The sequence below is a fragment of the Thermobia domestica genome, chromosome 1 (genome assembly GCF_964235325.1).
Source record: "Thermobia domestica chromosome 1, izTheDome1.hap1.1, whole genome shotgun sequence".
NCBI classification, from domain to species: domain Eukaryota; kingdom Metazoa; phylum Arthropoda; class Insecta; order Zygentoma; family Lepismatidae; genus Thermobia; species Thermobia domestica.
The window spans coordinates 78,451,386-78,475,042 of record NC_137454.1 but is presented as its reverse complement, the minus strand read 5'-3'; the positions used below and the strand labels follow the sequence as shown (position 1 = coordinate 78,475,042).

General features: G+C 35.5%; 2 protein-coding genes and 1 pseudogene across 2 annotated transcripts in view; 2 read left to right on the top strand and 1 right to left on the bottom strand.

Moving 5' to 3' along the window:
- Nucleotides 1-8,289, bottom strand: part of mRpL3 (mitochondrial ribosomal protein L3) — a 40,642-nt gene extending 32,353 nt beyond the window's left edge. The window contains exons 1-2 of the mRNA XM_081759817.1: nt 8,155-8,289; nt 2,419-2,521 (exon numbers count right to left, since the gene is read on the bottom strand). Of these exons, the coding sequence (XP_081615943.1) occupies nt 2,419-2,521; nt 8,155-8,237 (186 nt within the window). The 5' untranslated portion in view covers nt 8,238-8,289. The remainder of the gene's footprint in view (nt 1-2,418; nt 2,522-8,154) is intronic.
- Nucleotides 8,239-23,657, top strand: part of LOC145686462 (uncharacterized) — a 91,385-nt gene continuing 75,966 nt past the window's right edge. The window contains exon 1 of the mRNA XM_081759792.1: nt 8,239-8,375. Coding sequence (XP_081615918.1) covers nt 8,336-8,375 — 40 coding nt within the window. The 5' untranslated portion in view covers nt 8,239-8,335. The remainder of the gene's footprint in view (nt 8,376-23,657) is intronic.
- On the top strand, nt 8,753-14,006 carry LOC145686465 (cell division cycle protein 20 homolog pseudogene; annotated as a pseudogene).

Here is a 23,657-nt window from a genome sequence, read left to right as displayed (position 1 = left end):
TCCTCAAAGACACGTCATAACGATTAGCCATACACCTTTGTATTGGCGGATTTTCTTGCATTGGAATTTTGCGAAGTTTCGTCTGCATGGTGGAGGTGGCCTTGGTGCATTCCCGCTTCCTAGGCAACTTCGTTGGTGATCCAAATGTTGGAGCTTCGTTGCCCTTGTACTGTTTTAATAACATTTTTTATTCCACTTAAACTGATGTTGCAACCATTCATCTTGCACTGTTTTTCAATGACAGAAACACTAAAGTGGGTGTCATAAAGAGCCGCAACATAGCCTTCCCAAAACCGGCTTAGTTTGGGCGGCATTTTGGTCACAGAGCGGAAACCCACACACTTGGAAACAAATTTAACACAACACTTACAACAATGGTTCTGTTTTGTGCGTTATTGTCGTCCGGCCGGAAAAACAACTCCGTTCCCAGGAAGCCACTGTACAACACTGCAGGACGCCACGAGCCAGGTCGGGTGAGTTCATTCTGCCCGGGAAGGGGAAGGAACGAAATCGGCCAAACGTAGGCTTAACAACCTCTGTATTGTATGGTAATTGCACGACAATCCAAATATCTATTCGTTTTCACAAGTTGTTATTGGTATGCGTATGGAATATTAATATTCACATTATGTATATGTGGTTTTCAATTACAGATCTGATGATTTATGATTTCTTTCACTTTTACTTTTTTTTAATGGTCTTTCCAGCATCTGTCAAATCTGAATGAGGAGTGTCAATCATTTAGGTATTGGTCTTCAAGCGATAGGCAATGCTTTATAAAGCACGCTATACTACCGATACTAACCAATTCGCTACTAAGCGGCACTAATACATTTATGAGTTCACTGTAGTGTAATACTACTTAATTATTTAATGTGTGTGTTACTTGCCTCCCAATAAATCCCTGTCTAAATGTAACTTTAGATTGCTAATTCAAAACAAAGAAATGTTTATAAACAACCCTCTGGGCTTAATTTCATAACTAATAATAATTTTGTTTGTTTGTTGAAGTATGTTCCTTTTCAGCACCGAAATTATATGAGATATCTACAGTTTAAGGTGAAGCACGAACTATCGTAATGCATTTAAATTTCAATGCCCTTTTATCAGAAAATCGAATTGTCTAGCAAATAATAATATTTTGGTTTCCTGTGTTATGATTTGTTTGCTAAGGGTGCTTTGATGGTCTGGTTATGAATATTTTGCTTCAGCGTCTCTTAATGTGTAAAATCTAGTTTTAAATTTTTTCTTCTGACTTCTAATATAAGAGAATGTAATTCTCAATGGATGAAGCATATATTTCTTATAAATGACATGATGCTAGGTGTCAGCAGGTCACTTTCGCTCTTTTTAATTTATCTTCTCCCTTGAAAGATTTCTCTATCTGGAAGCAAAATATTGATTGCTGCTAGTGCAACAGTGAATGCCATACTGCTATTCCTTGCAATTCATTGTGGTTTTGCATTCCACATCACTTTCAAACTAACAAGTTGAATATTACGACACAACTACTCCAGTACAATAACAAAAACAATTGCAAATACACGTACTATTATTTGTAGTTTCTCATTTGCAGTTTATGATGCCATACAATAGTAAAGATAATTTTTCATTAAACACAAACAATTTGCTGCGCAAAACAATATATTCAGATTAAAAAGCTATATACATGTGACAGTTTCGACAACTAACACCTTGGTTTCATCCAACACTATCACTATATATTGTTTTGCTCAGCAAATTATTTGTATTTAATTATATACCAAGCAAAGCATCTACTTATGGAAAATAATTTTTCGTACATTCTTCACGATTATACCTTAAGACTTTTATCCGTTGCGAAACAGACTCTTTTTTCATTTTTGTCCAAGACTTTTCCGTGCATTAGACATTAACATACAGAACAAGGAATGCGTACAGAAATAAATCCATCATCGTACAGGTACTATTCGACCAAATACTTTTTGTTTATATACTACCAAATACTTTCATTATATTTAATAATAATAATAATAATAATAATAATAATAATAATAATAATAGAAAAAAACGTAAGATGCAATTTTCAAGTGGAAAGTTTCATGTACATATTAAGATAAGCGTACCATGTTCTCACGAAACAGGCTCCTAGTGGTAAAAGGTTGGCTTCGCATTCGGGAGATTGTGCGTTCGATTCCCATTGCCGACCATCCTGAATGGGGTTTTCTAGTTTTCCTCAGTCCTACCAGGCAAATGCCGGGATGGTATCTACTACACAGGCCCTGGCCAATATCTTCCTAAATTCTTTCCATTGTTGTTGTTGTTGTTAGATATCCACTATAAAATGGTCTGTCGAGTTGTATCTGGTGATGGTTAAATAAATAAAATCTCTCGCCTAATTCTTTGTTGAAAGGTTCGGGAATAGTGTGTCATACCTACCGCTCGCTTCTTCTTGGCATGAAAGACAGGCACTCGAAGCCTTCGTCGGAAGTTTATGGCATTTCTTCTTATTTCACGTGCTTGTATCAAGGTTGGAGAAAAGCTAAAAGATAAAGAAAATCGGAGAGATACAGATAACAAAATACACACTATTATGGAGTAAAAAGATGCTTTACTACAAGATTAGTTACAAAATTTAACTTATAACCAACATAAAATAACATTATCACTTTGCAATCGATTTTACCTTAAGTACCTTTACCATAACAAGCATTTTGTATAGATTCGCGAACTGAGAATGATGATTCCGTTCATCGAAATCGGTTTGGGAAACACGCAAACACCCTTTTTCTTAGTTTAATAGTATACATCAATTGTGAATTCGGAATCATCAAATGGACTCCTTTCCAAAATTTTCGTATTGTAGAAGTTTTCGAGTTAATTACAAAAAGAACAAAAAAAGTTATACAGAACACGCTGATGACCTTTATGGATAAAACAGGATTAGATAATACGTGTATAAGAGTTACTCTTGTAAAAGATAAAGAAAATTTTCTTGTAATTGTAGCGTAGGTTTTATAAAATTACTAATCTCCATGACAAATTACAAATAATATCAATTATACGATATACAAATAGCGAGAAAAAAGCACGACTGAACTGAGAATCGTGCTTGGATCTCCCACTTAGAGTACCTAAGGGATAACCCTACACTACACAATTCAGTGATATAAAAATCGGTTATTTTCTCTACTTATAATGTACGTATAATTCAAACATCAAAGCTTATACTATATAATTCAACTATCATAGTGTTACACCATGTGGACCAGTGGATCAACCTGGGAGGCGTGAAGATCCAGCAAAGGAGGCACAAGCTACTGACAAAATTAAACCACATTCGTACTCCAATTTATAAAAACAAAACGCATCTTGTTTGTGATCGAGTTATGAAAAACAACTGGACCGATTGAAATGAACTATATCATCAGTTCAATTCAATTCAGCGAAGAAGGAAGTGTACGGTTGGTGCTCCTCGTGTGGTGTTGATAAATAGGCGATATTATTGGATACAGAGCTGGCATCAGCAGCTATAAAAAGGCAATTCACATAACATGAACGCTTCCAAAAATGGGGACAAATGTGCCGTTATCACTGCCACGCTAATAGTGATACTATTATTGCAAGCAATAGAGCCAAACTCTGGACCAAAGAATGATGACATTAGAAACGTACTGCAAGACCTAAAACATGGAAAAAATGATATGCACCAAGAATTAAAGCATATGAGAATGGATCTTAAAAACGTGCGCAAAATTAAAAGTACATGAAGAACAATTGAAAAAGAAACAGGAAAAAATGATATTTAACAAGAAAAATGAAATAAAACGCAAACTAGATTACATAGAAGAATAGCCGAAACAAAGTAACGTGATTATGTAGGATGTGAGTGAAGATAAAACTAAACATGGACGGTGGGACGACAGGGAACGAAGAGTTATAGATATCATCAAGAAGTGTACAACTATGTACACTCATGTCTAAAATGATTGTCGTATATCTATAACCGTCTTCTTGTAAGAATATAATTTGATAATGATTTTGCAGGGTACTTTTAATACTGATACTATGTGTATAATCGGGAAACGTATATTTGTGGTAAATTTCATAGGAAAAGAATACGAAAGAATAAATACGAAAATTATAGTGAGTAAAACAAAATGTTTTTAAATGGACAAGAAAGTTTTATTTTCGTTTTATTGTTCTTATTTACGGCTCTTTTGACATGAAATTCGCCACATACATGTCTTTGCCGATTATACACATACTAACATTATAAGAAATACCAGGCGAATTCATGATCAAATTATATTCCTACAACAACATATTTTTTGGTGCGGGAGACCCGGGGTCGATTCCCGGTGGGAGCTCATGTGGTTCGGATTCCACGTTAATCAGTAGGTTATATAGCCTCGCTGCTGAAAAGGGACGTTAAACTCAAAATCAACTCAACTCAACAACTTATTTATAGACATGCACCAATAATTTTGGACATGAGTGTACATAACAAGCGACATGATCGAAAGATATCAGAGAATGGGGAGAATCAGTTGGTGACACGAACCATCGTCATCAAGTTCCTGTTTTACAAAAAAGAAGGAATTCTACGGAACAGTGCTAACTTCTGAAGTGAGGGAATAGGTGTTTCAAAACACTTCTTTGACTGCGTCAGAGAGGTGAGAGAATAATTAAAGTTAGAAGAAACAACAGATACATCGCACACCTCTGATATGATAAATTTCTGAAAAATGGACTGAAGTCGAATATGGGTCGAATACTTTGCAACAAGGTGTCGAATATGAAAATGCACATGCTACAAAAGCTAACCTCCTACCATCAATGAGTTCAGGGGAAGTAGACCAAAAACAACTTCGTAGCTGGAAACTAAGCAACAAAATCCGAGGGAGTGCTTTCGTGGGACCACAGACCAAGCAGACCATAGAGAAAAGTGAAAGTGCATGTGACAGTGCTAGTGAAAGGGATATATGAAGCGAAAAGGGGGGAGTGCAGATATTTTTGGACATCAAGAAAAATAACTGCAAATCATGTGACCACTGCAAATGCAATAGGGGTTTTGGACTCTCGGCTAGAAATTCGTGACGACATCTCACAGGTAAAATTACAAAATAAAAATACTGTCAGTGTCTTGACAGTATACTTCAAAACTAACCCAACTGGAAAATACTACTAAATACAAATAAGACTGTATCCCGAAATTTCTGTCTTACAGAGCACTAGTGTACTCGAGATAATCTAGATATCATAAATTTTAGTAATTATAATGTAATAAGTAGTTTTAGTTGAAGTAAAAGGAAACGAGGAGGCTCTCTAATAGAGGTAATTTTTGCTAAATTAGGCATCGCGAAACGGAATTATGTGATATTTCCAGGTATTTTGAGAAAACTCAATTTAATTGTTCTACCAATTTATAGAAGCCAACAAGACACAATTACTACACAACTTTTTGACACAGCTAAGTATCTTATTAGATACAACATGCACAATTTAAAAAAAAAAAAAACCTTAATTTGCGGAGACTTCAACACTGATTATTTTAATCCGTTCTTTCCAGCACCGAGGCTATATGAAACACGGACCTACTGATTAACTTGGAATGCGAACCACATGAGCTCCCGCTGGGAATTGAACCTGGATCTCCTACAGCAAAGGTGCGTACGCTAATCGCTTAGCCACGAATAAGCTCGGTAACAACATTGAATAGAAGAGCAAATTCAGAACATTCAGGAGGTATGATATGAATTTTACCTATAGAATTTTAATACTTCAGACGAATGATGTCAAAGAAATAAATTTTTACGAGCATCTTACATGTAAATAAACACAGATATTAACACGAAATGCTTCAAGTATCGGTAATTAGAATATAAGTGGTGAATAATTAAACTGCGTAAATACTCTGTGATTTTACCAAAAGTAGTAAATGATAGTGACTGCAAAAAATATTATGTTTTAGACTGCCTCCCATTTCGCCTGGGGTTGAGAAACTAATTTCTCTTATGCAAGCATTACATATTATAATTTATTAGATTGTTACATCCGTTTCCAGACTTACCGAGACTTATACCTATAGCTTAATGTGAAGCCAAATCACATACGCTCCAATCGGAAATTAAACCGGGGATTTCCACGTTGGAAGTGCGTATCCAAGCCATATAACCATCAGCGAGCTTATGTATTGCAAGTGTAAAGTCGAGCATAGAAATCAAAATTAATGCAATACGAAACTTCTATTGAGAATAATATTTGCAGATATTATATATAGTTATACAAATGAATCCCATTTTATGGGGGCCAAACTGGAATTGTCCATAGGATTGTATAAGTAATCAATACTTATCGGATTCTTATCTTTTACATGTATAATAAGGTGAAATACAGAATACAAAGTGTGCTCTTTACCACGAAGTACTCCAAGAAAAACATGATAAAGTGAAGAGCTACGCACAAAGTGATCATAGAAGTGTCAAACAACTGTAACTGTGCCAGGTGCAAACATGTGTTTTTATATCACATGAAGTTTTCTCCCACTACTCTCGCTTATGCACGTACCTACCCACCGTGTGTTGACTTTCGTTAAGCTGCGTCACAATTACTCATACCATAGTAAATTGAATACAACCTGACCTAATGTGTTATATAAGCCGGCGGGGGTTAACGGAAGTCGCTGACGCGCCTGCTTTCTACGGATGCACCTCTGCGGGGGCTTCCTGCTCTCAGTCGGTTAGATAAGAGTTATGCTTCTACGGGCCACCCAGCACGTCTTGGTTTCTGTTTTATGTCATATGCCCACACACTGTATTATTAGTCAGCTCTTCTCGAATCAATCTATACCAATTAATGCAAATATCCCTTAAGAAATACTTTTTAAGACAATAATAGGGTCTTACTCGAGCAGACAGTCCTACTAAATAGAAAATTTATAGGTAAAATACGATGTTAAAACATTTTCCGTGAAGAAATGAGAGTGTGAACACACGTAAGTAATTACTGTCAGTGCATAGCATATTGAAATGAATTTTCAGTGATAGTGAAAGTCTTGTATAAGTATGCTCTTCCACTAGCCTTGTTTACGTGTATACCTCCCGTCGCTGACGCGCCTGCTCCCTTCGGGCGTATCCTCTCGCTCACGCTCGGCCCCTCTCTTGTGCTCCTGCGCAGACTGGGTTAGATAGCATTCGTGCTTTTAGTGGTCACCTAGCACAAGTTGGTTTGTTTTATGCACTATCTTTTTATGCCATACATCCTCACTGTATTTATACTGAGCCCTCCTAGTCAATCTTCAAGTAAGGCCTAGTAATGGAGTACCTCATTTAGTGCATGCTCTACTAAAAGATATACAAAGCTCTAACCGGGTTAAGTTCCAAAGTTGGACGTCCGTCTTCAGAAAAATTTTGAAAATTTACACGGAAGATATGGATAATTTGATCGTTTGTGTGCTTGATAAATACAAGAGTCTCAAAAATTGTTTATTTGTTATAAACATGGGACTATACGGCGAGCCGAGGGAGCTACTTGGCGCAAGGTAACCGAACAGTTGCATTGTGGGAAAGTAACGAGCATTTATGTTATCAAGATGGCGGATGTACAAGGGCTGTGAATTAACAGTTTTAACATTTGTAAAGCAATACGTTGATAACGTGCAAAATCTTTTAAAAAGTTTGTGAAGAGCACGGATTAATGAACCTAATATATTGCAGAAAATATGGTAAGGAGACGACAGCGAAAAAATGTGGCGAAAGCGGACGTCCAACTTCGGAATAAATGCCATTTATTATGAAAATTCGATGTATGCCCCATAAAATCAGATACCGGTAGAACGATATATACATGCTGACCTATTATCAATGTATACAATAAAAGATCGTTGGAAAACGCTCGCGATCCGTGCTATTTTTGTCCATAATATGACGGCCTGGACCCAAACAAGCATATTTGAACCACTTAATAATTACTTATCATCATAAAGTTCGAAATTTTCAAGAAATAATACTATTTCTAATTACACAGGATAACATTTCGCAATGTGACATTCAACTGTCATGTTCTCGTTACATTCTTCTTTACGTAAATTTACCAGATGTTCACCATGTTCACCAGAAATACACCATATTATTATACCTTTACTTATTGTTTATAATAGTAAAATTACCTTACCTTTCATTCACAAATAAAGTACATGTCTCTGCAGAGATACATCGTGTAAGAAGTAACACCCCCGTCTTCAGTACAGTAGCCATGATTGTTACAACGCCATCTACAATTCTGATAGGTCGAAATAAGCGTATGAAAATTATATATTATTTATTTTCTACAGTTTACGGAAAGGAAAACAACAATGAGTATTCCAATTACTTCAGTTGGATCACAGGTTTATGGTAAGTACTTCTTGTATTTTGTCTTTCCTGACTTTTTGATGAGAGAAGAAATAATTATTAAATGGCTCTTGTGTGCTTGTTTGAGGGCCCATTTGTAGCAGTATTATCACATGCGAACGGAGGTCGGCGTCAAGTCCGAAAACAGATTTTGACTTAACTTTGCAAAGTATTTTGTACTGTCAGTGCTTGTGAATCAAGTTCGTGTCTGAATTTATTTCAGTATAATAATTATGAGACTACGTGAGCTATTTGTTGTTGAATTCTTAAGAATAGTGACAGTACAACATTTCATTGGTTATTATTGTTTACATGGACAACGAACGAACGGTCAACGATCTGTTTCTTGTTAGAAATTTGAGAACATTAGTGAAGCAAAAATGAGTTTAGAAGATGAAGTGTGGGACCTTTTCAAGAAAAGTGAACCAGCTTTTAGCAGTTTACCAGTGCAAGGGAAGCATGACCCAAATCGTTCTCGAAATATATTAAAAAATAAATCAGTGAACTTAAGTACTTCAAGCACACCAGGAAGGCATGACCAAAACGACTCTTCTAATCTAACAAAGGAATATTTTACTCGGAGTAATGGAACAACTCAATTCCCGAAAACCCCTAATCATACTCCTCGGTCGAAAAGTATACCTAATACTCCCAAAGGTTCTTCATCTGCCAAAAAATGCTTGCAAATGACACCGTATGCTGATCGTTTTATTCCTTCGAGAGCTGCGAGTCAGTTTGACGTTGGACATCACAAAATACAGCAATCATCTGCTAATCAGATGAAAGAAAATGAACGTATTTTAGCAGAAAATTTATTTGGAGGTGATTTAAGTAAGATCAGAATTTTAGGATATAGTGAGAAATTAGGTACACAGGCTGACTGTGCAAAGGTAGTTTATACTCAAACCCGAAATCCAGTTCGGCATGTACCACAAGTTCCAGAAAGGGTATTAGATGCACCTGACTTAGTCAATGATTTTTATTTAAATCTTGTAGATTGGAGTTCAGCAAATATTGTAGCAGTGGCACTAGGATGTAGTGTGTATTTGTGGAATGCTACGACCGGAGAAACTCACCAATTATTCGAATTGGAAAATGAACTTGCGACTTCAGTTTCATGGATCGAAAATGGATCAACCGTTGCAATTGGAAGAGCTTCAGGAAGTATTGAACTTTGGGATTGTGAACGGAAGAAACGATTACGTGTCATGAATGGGCATGAGACGCGAGTGGGGTCCTTGTCATGGAACTCGTATGTTTTGAGTAGTGGATCTCGTTGTGGTAGTATCAATCACAGTGATGTTAGAATAGCAAACCATTTAATATGTTCCATTAATGGTCATACTCACGAGGTATGTGGTTTGCGCTGGTCAGACAGTGGTAGCTTTCTTGCAAGTGGAGGAAATGATAACATAGTTAAGATTTGGAGTGTTACATCAAGAAATAGCGCATTGACTCCCAGCTCTGTACCATTTCATGTGTTTAGTGATCATTGTTCTGCAGTTAAAGCCTTAGCATGGTGTCCATGGGAGTCAAATATTTTAGCAAGTGGTGGCGGTTCCCTAGATAGATCCATAAAATTTTGGGACATTAATAGTGGGGCATGTGTAAACAGCATTGATGTAAAATCTGAAGTAGGTGGTATATTGTGGTCCACATCGGTGAAAGAATTTATTTCTGGCCATGGCTTACCAAACAACGAGCTCATTATTTGGAAATATCCAAAACTAACAAAGATTGCTGAGCTAACTGCGCATACAGCTCGGATCTTAAACTTAACCATGTCTCCAGACAAGTCTATGGTTGTGTCTCTTGGCGCAGATGAAACAATTCGCTTGTGGAAATGTTTCCCAGTGACAAAATCAACCAGTTCAAATAATAGTTTAGATATTTCTGGTGGTAGTACGAAAGAACTGCAGCGAACTATTCGATAACTTATTTTATTTATGAAACTCTCGAAATATGAAAGCATTTTGATATGTAGGTGTGGAAAATTAGAAGAAGGAAAAAAAAACTCGTTATGAGTAAAATGTTTACTTAGTACTGGTTTGTATTAATAAAAGGTTTGCATGATGATCGTGTTATTTTAAGAAATTACTTCAATCATTACAAAATATTTTGTCATAATCAAGGTAAATCGTACCATTGTGAAATAGAAGTTACTCTTTACAGTTAAGTAGCCTACAAGTATTTTATGCATCGTGCTATATTGAAGTGATTTTTTTTTTTTTTTTTTTTTAGTTTTTTTGCAATAAATTGTGTTTCTTTGAATTGTTACTAAAATCGAGTGGAAAGTAATATACAAATTAGCCATATAGCTCTTCCGAAAAGGAAAAGAGAATTATGCTGCCAAACGAGATGCATGATGAAGAGAATTGGTAGCACTGTTTGAAAAATAGATGCATTTCGTTATTAATGTCTTCTTTTCCTTTGTTTTCACTGTTCATGACAAGTTCAATTAGCTTTTTTTTTTCGTTACTCTAGAATTGTTTATCCTGCGCATTGAACTCTGAGAATGGTTTGAACATGTAAACACTCGTACTTCAACCAAGCGAGCTTTGTTATAAAGCTTGGATAGCTTTAATAAGATTTTATTTTCCAAATATTAGCACTGTATAAAGAATATTGGGTATTTGCATAGTTCCTTTATTACCGTATCTGTATACTTGAAATACAAAGACAATAATCGAAATAACCCAAAAATTTAAGTCAATTTCAGCGCCTGATTTAGATAAATGGAATTGGGTTATACCAGAGTTATTTTGTTTCGAAAATTTTTCAATGATTCGTACGTAATTTTATGGAAAGAATCAGCTGGTGCAGATCCCGATTTCTGAAGGTACCCGTACTAATGCCAAAGATCAAAACGAGCCTTTGATCATTTCCTTCGTATCTCGATTCCAAGTTAAAAGTTGTAAGGGCATCTAAAATAGCTGAATACTTGTCTGCTTCATCTTTTCTGTACCTCTTTTTCGCTATAAAATTGGTTTTCCATGGTAGCAGTGCTGTCTGGAGAACTTTTATGCATTTTTTAATACATTTTCTAACCTAATTCACAGTGAAGCAGCTTAACTAAGTTGATTAAAGTTTCCAGTTTTACGTGCCTTGATTATCCCTTCTGGCGATAAGAAAACTGATGGTAAATGCAAGTGGCTGAATGTGAATTGATTAGAGGAATGAAAATGTGGCTGAAAACAGGAGAACGTCGCGAAAATCCATGGACACCAAAAACTTGTGCGTGTCCAGGGATCGAATATCACACCAGAAGTAATTAAGCCACTTGTGAGTTATTTGTAAAACACTGAAATTGACTTATTTTTAATCAAGTTAGTGAAAAGATAAGTGAAAACATGAACTTCATTGATTACGTCTGTAAGGTTTCGTGAACAGTTTCGGCAACCTATGCCATGTCCTTGTTCACCATGTAGCATTGCTTTTTGTTACTTGATGAACAAGGATACAGTGTAAGTGGCTGAAACTGTTCAAGAAAACTTAGACTCAATCAACGGAGTGAGTGTTTTATTTATTTATCTTTTTCATAATTGTGAGTAAGTAAGTTGTTTTTCCGACCTTCGTCACGGAAACTGCTTGACACAAGCATGAAAGCGCAGGCTTAGCGGGAAGCCTATACACGAGCTCAAAATGTAAATATTCGGCCTTCGATTTCACCTTGGTGCATTGACTTTTACAGATCATGAGCTAGATGTTCTTTGTAGCGTTTTTGAATTTTTTAAAAAAATATATTAAGAAAATGCGAGTACGGGTTAACTGTGTGATTGTATTGGAAGGGAAAACACTAGTCAAGTACTTTTTAAAATATTCTTTTGTTATTGCGCGTTGGTACTGAACAAAATTTAAATAACACCTTACGGAAGGCTTTCCTAATAACTTTAGAAGTGGAATTTGTGTTAGTTTCTAAATTATAAAATAGTAGGTACAGGTAAGATGAAAGATGGACTGGAACTTAGTGAGATGTTTTATAACTATATTTGATAAAATTTCTACTAATACTTTTGCCCGTGTAGTAATTATGTTTTTATATAGTGTGTTTATAAGCAAAGTTTAATAATATTACAAATTTTGGCTTAAGTTAAGAGTTGCTCCTCCAGTTTCAAACCTACAAAAAAGCAGTTAAAACATTAAAAGTTGTTAGGTTAGGCTAGGCTGGGTTAGTTTAGGTTAGGTTTGGTTACCCAGTAACAGTGACTAGACCCGGTTTTCATAGAAGCTTCAATTATCACTTAAATTTGGTAATCCGTAGTTCTCATAAAGATTTAATAGACTCAATGCGGAAATATCATATTCAACGCACCGATTCGCCTTCCTATACGGCTATCATGCTGCTAAATCATCGAAATATTCCGTGTATTGCAAATAGTACCCACTTCTACATATCTTTTCTCATAGTAAACATAACTTTTAGTGTCAAACTTACACACCTAAACATCACATAAGAACTCCAAATCATCGTTTCTTACCTCATTTCTCCTGTAAATTTCCCAATTTTTTTAAATATAAAAAACGGAGGGGCATCTCTAAACTTAACCCTGAATTTTATTAAATTAGGAAGATAAATTCCTGAAAGAAATAAAAATAAAATTTACAAATTGTTAGCATCTGTTGGACAACCAAAAATCGTGTAGCTTTGTGCAAAGAGTATTGCTATATGTTTACGCTATATAGTTATTGATATCAAGTATCTTGCAAAATGGACGAATAATGGGATGAGTGACTGAAGAGCAAAGACTGTAGAAGTAACTTACCGACTCAACGCTTCTGATTCAAGTCTATATATATTTTCATGCGCCTTTGTATTACTAATCTAAAACATCCCAATAACTTTCGTCCATTTGTAGGTAAACAGCTGGGACCGAGATTGCTACTTATTTGATTTGTATCTTGTTATTTCATTAGTAAGTAATTAGACCGTTCACATAATTATAGTAGGGTACATAGGTCTAAACACAAAATTTTACCTTGTACCTTGTGCCTACTTCGATGTACAAGGTAAGATTGTGTGTTTGGACCATTGACAGTGCAGCAGATTTTGCAAGATAGATGGCAAAATCGGGATACTTGATACAGGTAATTACATAGAAATCTTGAATGTTTGTAAGTTTGGTGAAATCTATGGGTGCTGGCAACCGATAGTGTAGAGAGAACTTACAAAGTAACAGGCTGTGTTCGTATAGATTTGCTTTCATAGAAGCACCGCAAGTTGTGAACGTGGGTTATTTCAGTGTCTGTATTGTAGACATTTATCTAGTCTTAATTTGTGATCATGTTAAAATAATCTGTTAACATTAATCTGTCAATATATTACCAAAGGTTCCTGCGATTTCTGAACAGTAATGGTAAAATTTTGCTATCGGTATAGTCTGCTACATTATATACAGTTATGTCTGTATCATTTTTTCTATCGAGTTTTCGCAGAAGGCCTGAACTAATTTGCTTTCGAATTGTATATCTGCGTTTCGAATCTGGTGATAGATTTATTATAATTATTACTTGGAGATTTCTTATAATTATTACTTGGAGGTTTATTATAATTATTATGTGTAGATTTATTATAATTATTACTTGGTTATGTAAGAATCTTATCAATAAAGGAATCGATGGGAAGTAATAAAGATGTTATCAAAGAATTCGCATCCTTTTCTAGCCAATATTATCCTTAATCAGTTTTGAGTCGAAACTTATTAAAAAAGAATCCTGTTTTGAGGTTTGCTAGGTATTAGAGGTTCATGGTTATTAACGTTGTCTTTATTTATAAAAAAAACGAGACTATAGTGACCGCGACGACTCGTGAAGCCTGGGTACGATTCGTGGAAAAGAACTATAACACTTATTCGAATTTAATTGGGCTGATATTTAGTATCTCCCCCAATCTAAGTAGTTGTAGTAGGAACGGGTTAGAAGTCCCGCAGGGGTTGGTTGGGTTCTGTTCTCGACATCAAATAGGCAAATTAAAGAGCTGGGGGAGATACTAAATGCCATCCTTTAATCGGAACAACAATAATAGCAAAATATAAAACAACAATAACGACAAAACGAAACTTTTCGGCAATGCGACAACACTGTATTCTCAGATGTTCTCCGTACAGTTCGAGAGACGACACTGGCAAAATATCACCGGGACATACATTCGCATTCTATTGAGTGCTGAAATTGGTAAACCTAGGTCAAGCTTCACGAGTCCTCGCTATCACTATAATCTTCTTCTTTTAAAAAAAGCCTTTAATCTCATCTATATATATAAAAGAGAACGCACAAATCCTTTGTGAACTCATCACGCTAATACGGCTGAACCAATTTCTTTCATTTTTGGGGGGTTATTAGGATTTGGACCCTAGATGGTTTTTATCATATCACTTTAATTTTTAATTACCAGTGTCTTGAGATAATTGACCATTCAAGTGTCCATACGTACAAATCCTTTGTTATTAGTTCATCATAGGTAAAAATAAACGTATTTATATGCAACCCGCATGACCATGTGACTCGGCGGGTTAACATAAATGACAGGCGCTATAATTTTAACATTTACTGCAATTTGAAAGCGAAAAAGTAAAAATTATCTAAGTAACAAAGTTTATTGCGTTCCGGGGTGACCGCAGCGAAGCGGGGTGAACGCTGCTAGTCCATTATAAAATTAATATTACAGTTGAGAGGGAAGAAATTGTCCGGTTTTATTTTTAAATTCACAAGTAACGTGTGCATCACTGTCAGGAATGTTGTTTCACACACACAAAAGAATGAAATCTTCCAGTTGAACGTCCCACGATTATGCTGTTAAGGAGATGGATGGTATAGGCAAGTGAATGATGATGGAAGAAATGGTGGTATGAGAATGTGGGAGGAAACGGGATACCACGAGAAAACCTGCGGATATTGTCCGACAAAATTACTTGTCCGGAGATCGAACCAGGGACCCCACACGCCAAAGGTAAGCGCTCTATCACCGAGTTACCATGCCCCCATCACTATAATATATGTGTTACTCTTAGGAATGGTGTGCCACCATCAGAAGACAACGCGGTGGCTCAGTACTAGAGAGTTCACCTCTGGTGCATGGGGTCCCGGGTTCGATCCCATCTCCCGCCAAGTTAACTTCGTGGTGGACGAACACCATGTGCGTGGGTATTCTCGGGGTTCTCCCGTTTCCTTCCACTTTATTCGTTCCACCACTTCATTCATTTCTCGTCATCACCGCCTTCTTTAGCCTAGCCGGCATATTCATGGGACGTAAAACTCAAAGATTTCATTTTTTTTTTATCAGAAGACAAATAATAGATAATTTACGGATTAACACTGTATTATGTGTGCAGCAAATAAACAATTGTGTTTCAGAAGTATACTAAAAATAATAATAATTGTTATTGGCAACGAATGGCATCCTTTTCTTTAGCTCCATTAAAATTAGTTTCTGTCGATTTTGTCGAAGCCTACGCGCGAGTATTTACTCAAACATGCTATTATATTTATGTGATCTATCGATTGATGAACAATATCACTGTTAAACACAAATTTGAAGTTTTAAGTGTTAAGTCATAATTTTGGGCTATATCTGATTAAATCATCTTTTGTTAGTGTCATAATGAAGAGCTTAATCGGGGTATCAAGTTTCGCCTCAATGGTTCTTTTCCGTGTTTATCAGTTTTCCCGAAAACTACGGGTGAATTTTGTTCATGCTTATCCTTTTGTTCAGTAAGATCTATTTGGTATACGTCTCATCTTTTGGCATTCTCCCATGCACTAACCCGTTAAACGTTAATACGAAGGTAGATTGGAAACTTCGTGGCCTGCCTACAAAATTAGAAAATATTTCAATAAGTTGTTTTATTTTAACACGTGATCTCCTTCAGCCGACTTACATTTACGCCACCTCTCCGGTAACTCTTCTATACCACTTTAAGAATAATAATAATAAAAAAAAAAAATCCTCGAACCTGCAAAATATCCCAGTATAGCACTTTTCACCTCTGCATCCGAAAAAAATTGCTGACCTCCACAACCTTTTTGCGGTTCCCAAACAAGTTAAGTCCGGAGGGTATAGCAACAGTTCGAACCCACAGGAATAAATTTTTGCCATGAATGCAAGGAACGTGTGAATGCGCATTGTCCTGGTGAAACACCCTTTTCTCACAGCATTCCTGGCCTTTTAATTCTGATATCCTCACGCAAACGTCGCAGAAGAGTGCAGTAGTCAGAATTGACAGTCTATTCCCTTTTAAGAAATCAACCAGGATAATGCTCCTAGCATTAAAAAAAAAAAAAAAAAAAAAAATGTTTGGTTTTCTTAGGGGCAGGGTATCCATATCGTTTCCATTGCTTCTATTCTTGTTTTGATTCCGTTGTATGATGGTGTACCCACGTCTTGGCCATAGTTACAAATCTGGCAATAAACTTATCGATCATTTTTAAACAGTTCCAAAAAAATCACAGGAAAGAGCGAGCCGATTACGTTTGTGTTCAATTGCAAGCAACTTGGATACCCATCTCGCGGACACCTTAGAAAATCTAATTCGTTTACGATAATATTTTGTGCTCGCTCATATGAAATATCCACAGTCTCAGCTATCTCTCAGATTTTGATTCTGCTGTCATTCAAAATCAGGTCACAAATTTTATTGACTTTTTCAGCAATGGTTGACGTTGAAGGCCTGCCACTGCAGGGGGTCATTTTCAATGCTGTTTATGCCAAGCTAAATTCAGCTACCCACTTTTTCACCATGGAACACGAGGGCGCAGAGTCTAGTGTTTCTACCATGCTCATAAATTTCCTGTGGTGTACCTTTTTATGCAGGTACTTATTGACAGCTCGATACTCGATTTTCTCCATGTCACAATTTTCTGTCACTTCCGCCGACTTAACGCCTTATAAACTCCTCACCTGAAACAATAGAGAAATGAAATTTTACACAGTGACTACCAACGGATATAGCTACGTAGCTAATATATAGAAACATAAAATAATTGCTTCTTTCCTAGTCAGGCCACGAACTTTCCAATCGTTCCTCGTAATATTGTAGAATTATGGAGAGCATATAACAGATTCCACAACAAAGATCAAAGGATTCGGCTGTAAAACAAGACAAAAACTTAGAAAGAAACACTTAATTATCAGAGCAGAAGGATCTATTATGTTTCGTATGAGGAAACACATTGGCACCAAGGGCAAAATTAAGGAACATATTCGGAGTGCAAAGAATATCATTCACCTTCCGAGTTAACGCAACGTTTAAATTATAATTCACGTGATATTAACGAAATAGCAAGAATTTATCGTGTAAATAGCGTGTATCGTAATAATAATATATAGAATTAGTTATACTTTTTTATTTATTTATTTATTTATTTATTTATTATGACTAGGAGTAATATTTGTTCAAGTGTAGAACCCAGAGTTTGATTTGGAGAAGGGGGACCCGTGTCAGGGCTGGAATGTAAACTAAGTGTGTTTGCGAAATGTAAGTGGTGTGCTACTAACTGAATATGGCAAATCTGAAGCTAAGTAACATGATAATACGACATAGGGGAGAAATCTTAGCGGGAATTTACTCCAGTAACATTTATATACACAGTACTCACCTTTGTGTGTTTTTGTCATGCAATCAATTTACTCTCAAGTTTTCATCAATATTTCCGATACAGTGGACGAATAGTTTTCATCAAGATGTTTTCTAAGCTAAACTGTGAAGATGTGGGGTTATTCTCATTCTAGGATCTAACACTTCAATAACTACAACCAGTTACATGTCAGTAGTTCATCAAATGAAATATCATTTTATAAAATTATTTTATGTCTACTTCCTACTTTATATATATGACCAAAAGAGCATTTTTAGCCAATGAAAACTAATAATTTCTTTATCAAGTTATCTTTACCTGTGTTCGGCAAATTATCTTAAAGTTTGTTGAGACCATGTGTTCTCTTCTGCTACAGCAAGTAGTATTTAAATGTGATAAATCTTGGTGTTTCAGTATTGACATGACAAATTTCTAACCGATATGATTTTTTTTTTTTTTTTTTTAATTCTTCAATTATTATATACCGTAGATGCGGGCTACTTGGACCCAATTTTGCAACAAATTCGTTCTTTCGGCCTATTTTCATCCACGAAAACTCAAAAGTTATTGTCATAACCCATATTAAGTGGAACTACAGGCTTTATTGCACATATCGAGGACAGTTTTAGTTACATATATTGAAAACAAATCACAGGTGATTATTGTAAAAAAAGGATCCAAGTACGACTCGCGTTCGGGCTACTTGAACCCACCTCCATATTTTCCTACAGAAAACCATTGAAATCTGCTCTGAGACTAAGTAGGACGTAGGTGTTCCAAGAACAACACTTTTTATTTACTGCAAACCACAAAGAGAACATGTTAAGAGATACTATCAAATATAATGATTGTAATAGCTGATTACGTTTTCTTCTGCAGCTGCACGAGGCCTATCTATATTAGCAGCGAATCTTGTCGTTGACTGGAGGTGCATTTTCTAAAATAACTTCACTCAATCTCGACTGGGAAGATTGTCTTAGAAAGCAATGACAGTTCTCCCATGCATAGCAAAATAGGACTTCACAATAATCTGAAATCTAGTTAATTAACGAGGAATCCGAAATCACAAACTTTATCAAGATGACTAGCGAAGGCTAATTCTTCTTCTTCAGTGAACACTTTCAGATGGCCCGGATTCTGCCTTGACCTATTCTTTAATCTTCTTTCTATGGTGGAACGACTTATTTTGAAGTGAGCTTCTGTTTCTTAATCGCGACATTTTCCCCAACTGAATTGCTGGTAAACATTCTTCAAGCTGTTATGAAAAATCAGCATATTTTCGATCTGCAGGCAATCTTTTATATTGATGTACCATTTTGTGCCGGTATCCTTAAGGAAACAATGAAAAGTCCTTACTTGTGTGACACGTGACAACAAACCTTTATTTTTCATTGATAAAGATAACAAAGGATGGGGTGGGATAAAGATAACAAAAGATGTGGGACAAAATATCCATGTTTTCCAGGTCATATGTACACACTTCATATAATGTATAATGCAATTACGCACACATCTTATTGTATATGAGAAAGTTTACCATGTCAGTTTCATTAACCTATATGTAACTACTTATGTGTTTACTTAGCATTGGTTTCACTTCCTTGCAAATAGTGTCCACACATAAAAGTTTGGCGCTCAATAAATACACTCTTTTCGTCAACGACCTTTTCACCAATGCTGCTCAATCGTAGCCTACCACAGAACTAGTTTCAATGTGTGTACGCCTGCATTATGATCCCATCTAACGGATCTAACTCTGAACTCACTCATTATTGCATTGCATATGGGACTTCAAACGAGTTTTTGGTATGGGTCCAAGTAGCCCCTTAAGGGTCCAAGTAGCCCGCAATTACGGTACACAATAATTGTTGATATTTTGCACATAATAAATGGAGAAAATATATATTTTACGAAAAAATTACCAAAAGTTACGAGTGTGTCATGACAACAATGACTTATCAAGATTTATCGCATTTAAATGCTAGAATTTTCTATTACTTGAGTGTGGAAGAAAAGGATAACATGAAAAAGAAATTATTCGTTTACCTTGGCTAATGAGTGCACTTTTGGTCCATATATATATGCACGAAAAAAAGGGACTAGACATGAAATACTTTTCTAGTGTTTTTCGTCACTTAGACTTATACTGACTTATAAATTTGGTTATTGCTACTCTGGTGTTAGACCTTACAATGTGAATAATCCCGCACATTCATAACTATATTATATACTTCTATTCAGCTTAATATTTGAAGCTTTTTCAAGAAGTGAGCAAGAAACAGAGAAGACGGGTCTCTAGTCAATTTCCGGTCTTGTACTCTTTTAGCATCATTACACCTGATTTGGAAAAAGCTGATGGTTAACAGTAAAATGTAATGTAGGCTCTCAATATCGATACAAAATCTTTCTGGCACATGATTAGCAATTTGTTGGACTACATTGATCTGATAATTACTTATAGATTCCATTTATATGACATATAATGAGTAACTTAAATATGAAACACTTTACCGTGCATTCGGTGAATTAAACATGCAATCGGACTATTTCAGTGTGCATTGACATATTTGTATCAGTGACTTCTGTTCGCTACTAAACTGGTGTCATATGGGTAGGTTTCCTGCTTTCCTGTGGAACTGTTCTGAGAAAAAAAAAGCATGTAATGAAGTCTTGTGAAAATCCTGTGGAAAACTTTGACTTCTTGGGGGGAAGGGGAGGGGAAAACATTACAAAGCTAATACAGGGTGTCTATCGGTCACGAAGGTCATGAAAAAGTCACGGAATCAGAAAACGGTCATGAAAGTCAAGAAAAAGTCACGATATTTAGCTTTTTTTTATCTGTACAAATATAAGTATAGACTGGAAAATTTTGTTCTATAAAACGTCAAAATTCACCACCAAAAATGTCTATTGGCGGCTTTAGACGCTACCAAATCGTAAGCAAAGCACGCTTCTATCGCATGAATGAAAATTTGGCCCAATTCACACCCAAATTTGCTCTTAAGAATGTTACTAAATTTTATGTCACGAAATTTCATTTTGGAATTTTAGTAGGCACCCTGTAATAGGATTATTATTGTGTGAGCCACACCTCTCGTTTGAATAAAGGATTAAGACGGAAGATGCTACCTATTTTTAGAACAATAAATCGATTTAAAAAATGCTTCTTGCTATCTCATCTTTTTTGCTCTATGTAGATCAATATTGAAACCGGAAATTGTAGTGGATTTCTGTCACTTCCGGTTTTAGTAAGGAGAAAACGGAGATGAAACATATTCTTTGGACGCTTAATTGGAACCACTTCTCGCCATCTATTGCCATTTTTGCTCTATGGTGATAAAAGTTAAAAAAAAAAAAAAAGGAATGATTGATTTCTTCCATTTCCGGTGGGTAGGTGACCTCCATCAACAAGCTTAGTTCCTGACTTTTGACTCTCCACATCCCGGCCAAAAGAGATCGTGATCCATCAAGAACTTCTTCAAATTTTTTGTCTTTCGGCGAAACTCCTTAAAAAAATAAATGAAATTCTCCCTCCTCAAACTGTTGCAAACTGGTTTCTTGCAAGTACACGTTAAATGTTAAAAGCACACTATTAAAGTTGTGTTCTGCCTGGTAGTGAAAAAGCTAAAACAGATTTCTTGATAACTTTATTACGCTTATTTACCTGTTGGAGAGGAAAATGTCGAATGAAAACTCTGAAGAGAGCAAAGCTGACATAGATTTTCCTATTTTAGGTACCATCAATGTTTAGTGTACTGGATGCAAGGAAGAATCTTCCATATTTGAGTTTCATTCTCTAAATAACAGTACTTTTTAAACTTGAAGTAAATTTTGAAACAAAAATTTAATCGTACAAGAAAGCTCAGTTAACATAGAAAAATAGAAACATTAATAACTGAAGGTAGTCGAATATATCGAATCTATGAATTATGGTAGTTATACAACGAAGTCAAGAAGGTAAAACTATTTTTTTTATTAACATATTAATGTTTCAACAATATATATATATAGAGGAACTTCGGGTATTATGAAATAGTCGTATAATATGGAATACTTGTTCATCTCACTTGTGTGTGATGCTGTCAAGCAAAGAGGAAAGAAACTATCTTCTTCTGTGAATTGAAATTAGATTTTGTATTCTTACAGTTTTTTTACAGGTAGATATTATAAAATCTTTATTATCATATTAAAATGTAATATTTTTTTAATGCATGTGATAATTAGCAATAATTCTGATAGTCACCATTATTCTGTGTGCCTTTGAGTGGGTTTAACAACTCTTTCGTTTCCAAGATGGTGTGTCGGGTAGTATGGAATAGTGCCATTCCATAATACCTGTCAGATGAAGCATGACATCTCAAACTAAACGCAAGAAGAATATGGCTGAGGCTGCGAATTCTCAGCAAAGGAGTTCTCAAGCTTCAGAATTGCAACCAGTGGCTTATACTTCTAAACTCTCAGATAAGTCTTTCCACAATATTTATCACCTTTACCACTTAATAGGAAAATTGTAAATAAATGTCAAAAATGAGAAACCGCGTTGTTTATAACCGAATCTCAATACAAAACACAACTACAAATGAAACTTATGAAAAAAAGGAAGAAGAGAGAAGAAAATTTTTGAATGTGTGAAAAAGTGGATTTATTAAAGTAGTGCTCATGTGCCAATTAACATAAACCTGGATAGAAGTGTTGGTAAAGTTTCGAGAAAAGTCTTCGGTGTATCTCACATATTTCCGAATGAGAACGGCGCTAAGTGTATTTTCCGTTACAGCAAATTTTCCGATGACGAAAGAGGAGATCGTTGAATACAATGTTCATCTTGTTCAATGTGGGCCTACGATGGCTGCACCGGTGCTGAAATCTGTAAAAGTGTATTTGTGACTTTTGCAAATAATAATGTTCAACAATATATGGTATTCACACTATTTTTATTTATTTATTTATTTATTTATTTTTTTAGTGCAAAACATTTCTCTTCCCAGTAACCTTTGTACTTCATATCCTATTATTTCGTATTACTCTCGAAATGTTATTAATTTTTAACATGCTGTAATGATGTTTCTTATTGAATGTATGAATACATGGAGCTAAACAAGGTGTATACTTCTTTCGATTTTAGTTTGAATGTACATCTATTAGCTAAGTTACGATAGGAAACAAAAATGATATTCCATAATACCCGAAGTTCCTCTAACATTTCATCAACAGAGAAATAGAACATCTATGTGGAAGATATTGAAAAATCTCAAGAAAATAACTAACGATATCCATATTTGAGATCTCACGCTGGAATGCCTCATTAGGATTTACTAGAAAAGAAAATTCGTACTTACAGTTCGTAGTTTTGATGCAAAGGGAACTCTCCTTCTGGTACTATAACAAAACAAAGTCAGAATTATAGTTGGATATTATTTCAAAGAGGCAATAACTAGAAGTCAATTGAACGCATTTTACTGGTACATATATTAGTACTACTCAATTTTAAGAATTGCTTTCTATGTGAGGACCAAGGTAAGGTAGTTTACTTCAAGTTTTATTTGCTCAATTTCGTTCCGTACAGCACTAGAAGAAGAATACCGTAAAGTCTTGAAACGATGTGCAGTTTGGACCAAAACTAGGAATGATGATTTTTTCTTATAGTAGGAAATTCCTTTAAATATATATATGATGGGCAAGCTTTCGACATTGCCCATCATCAGTTCCTTTGAAAAT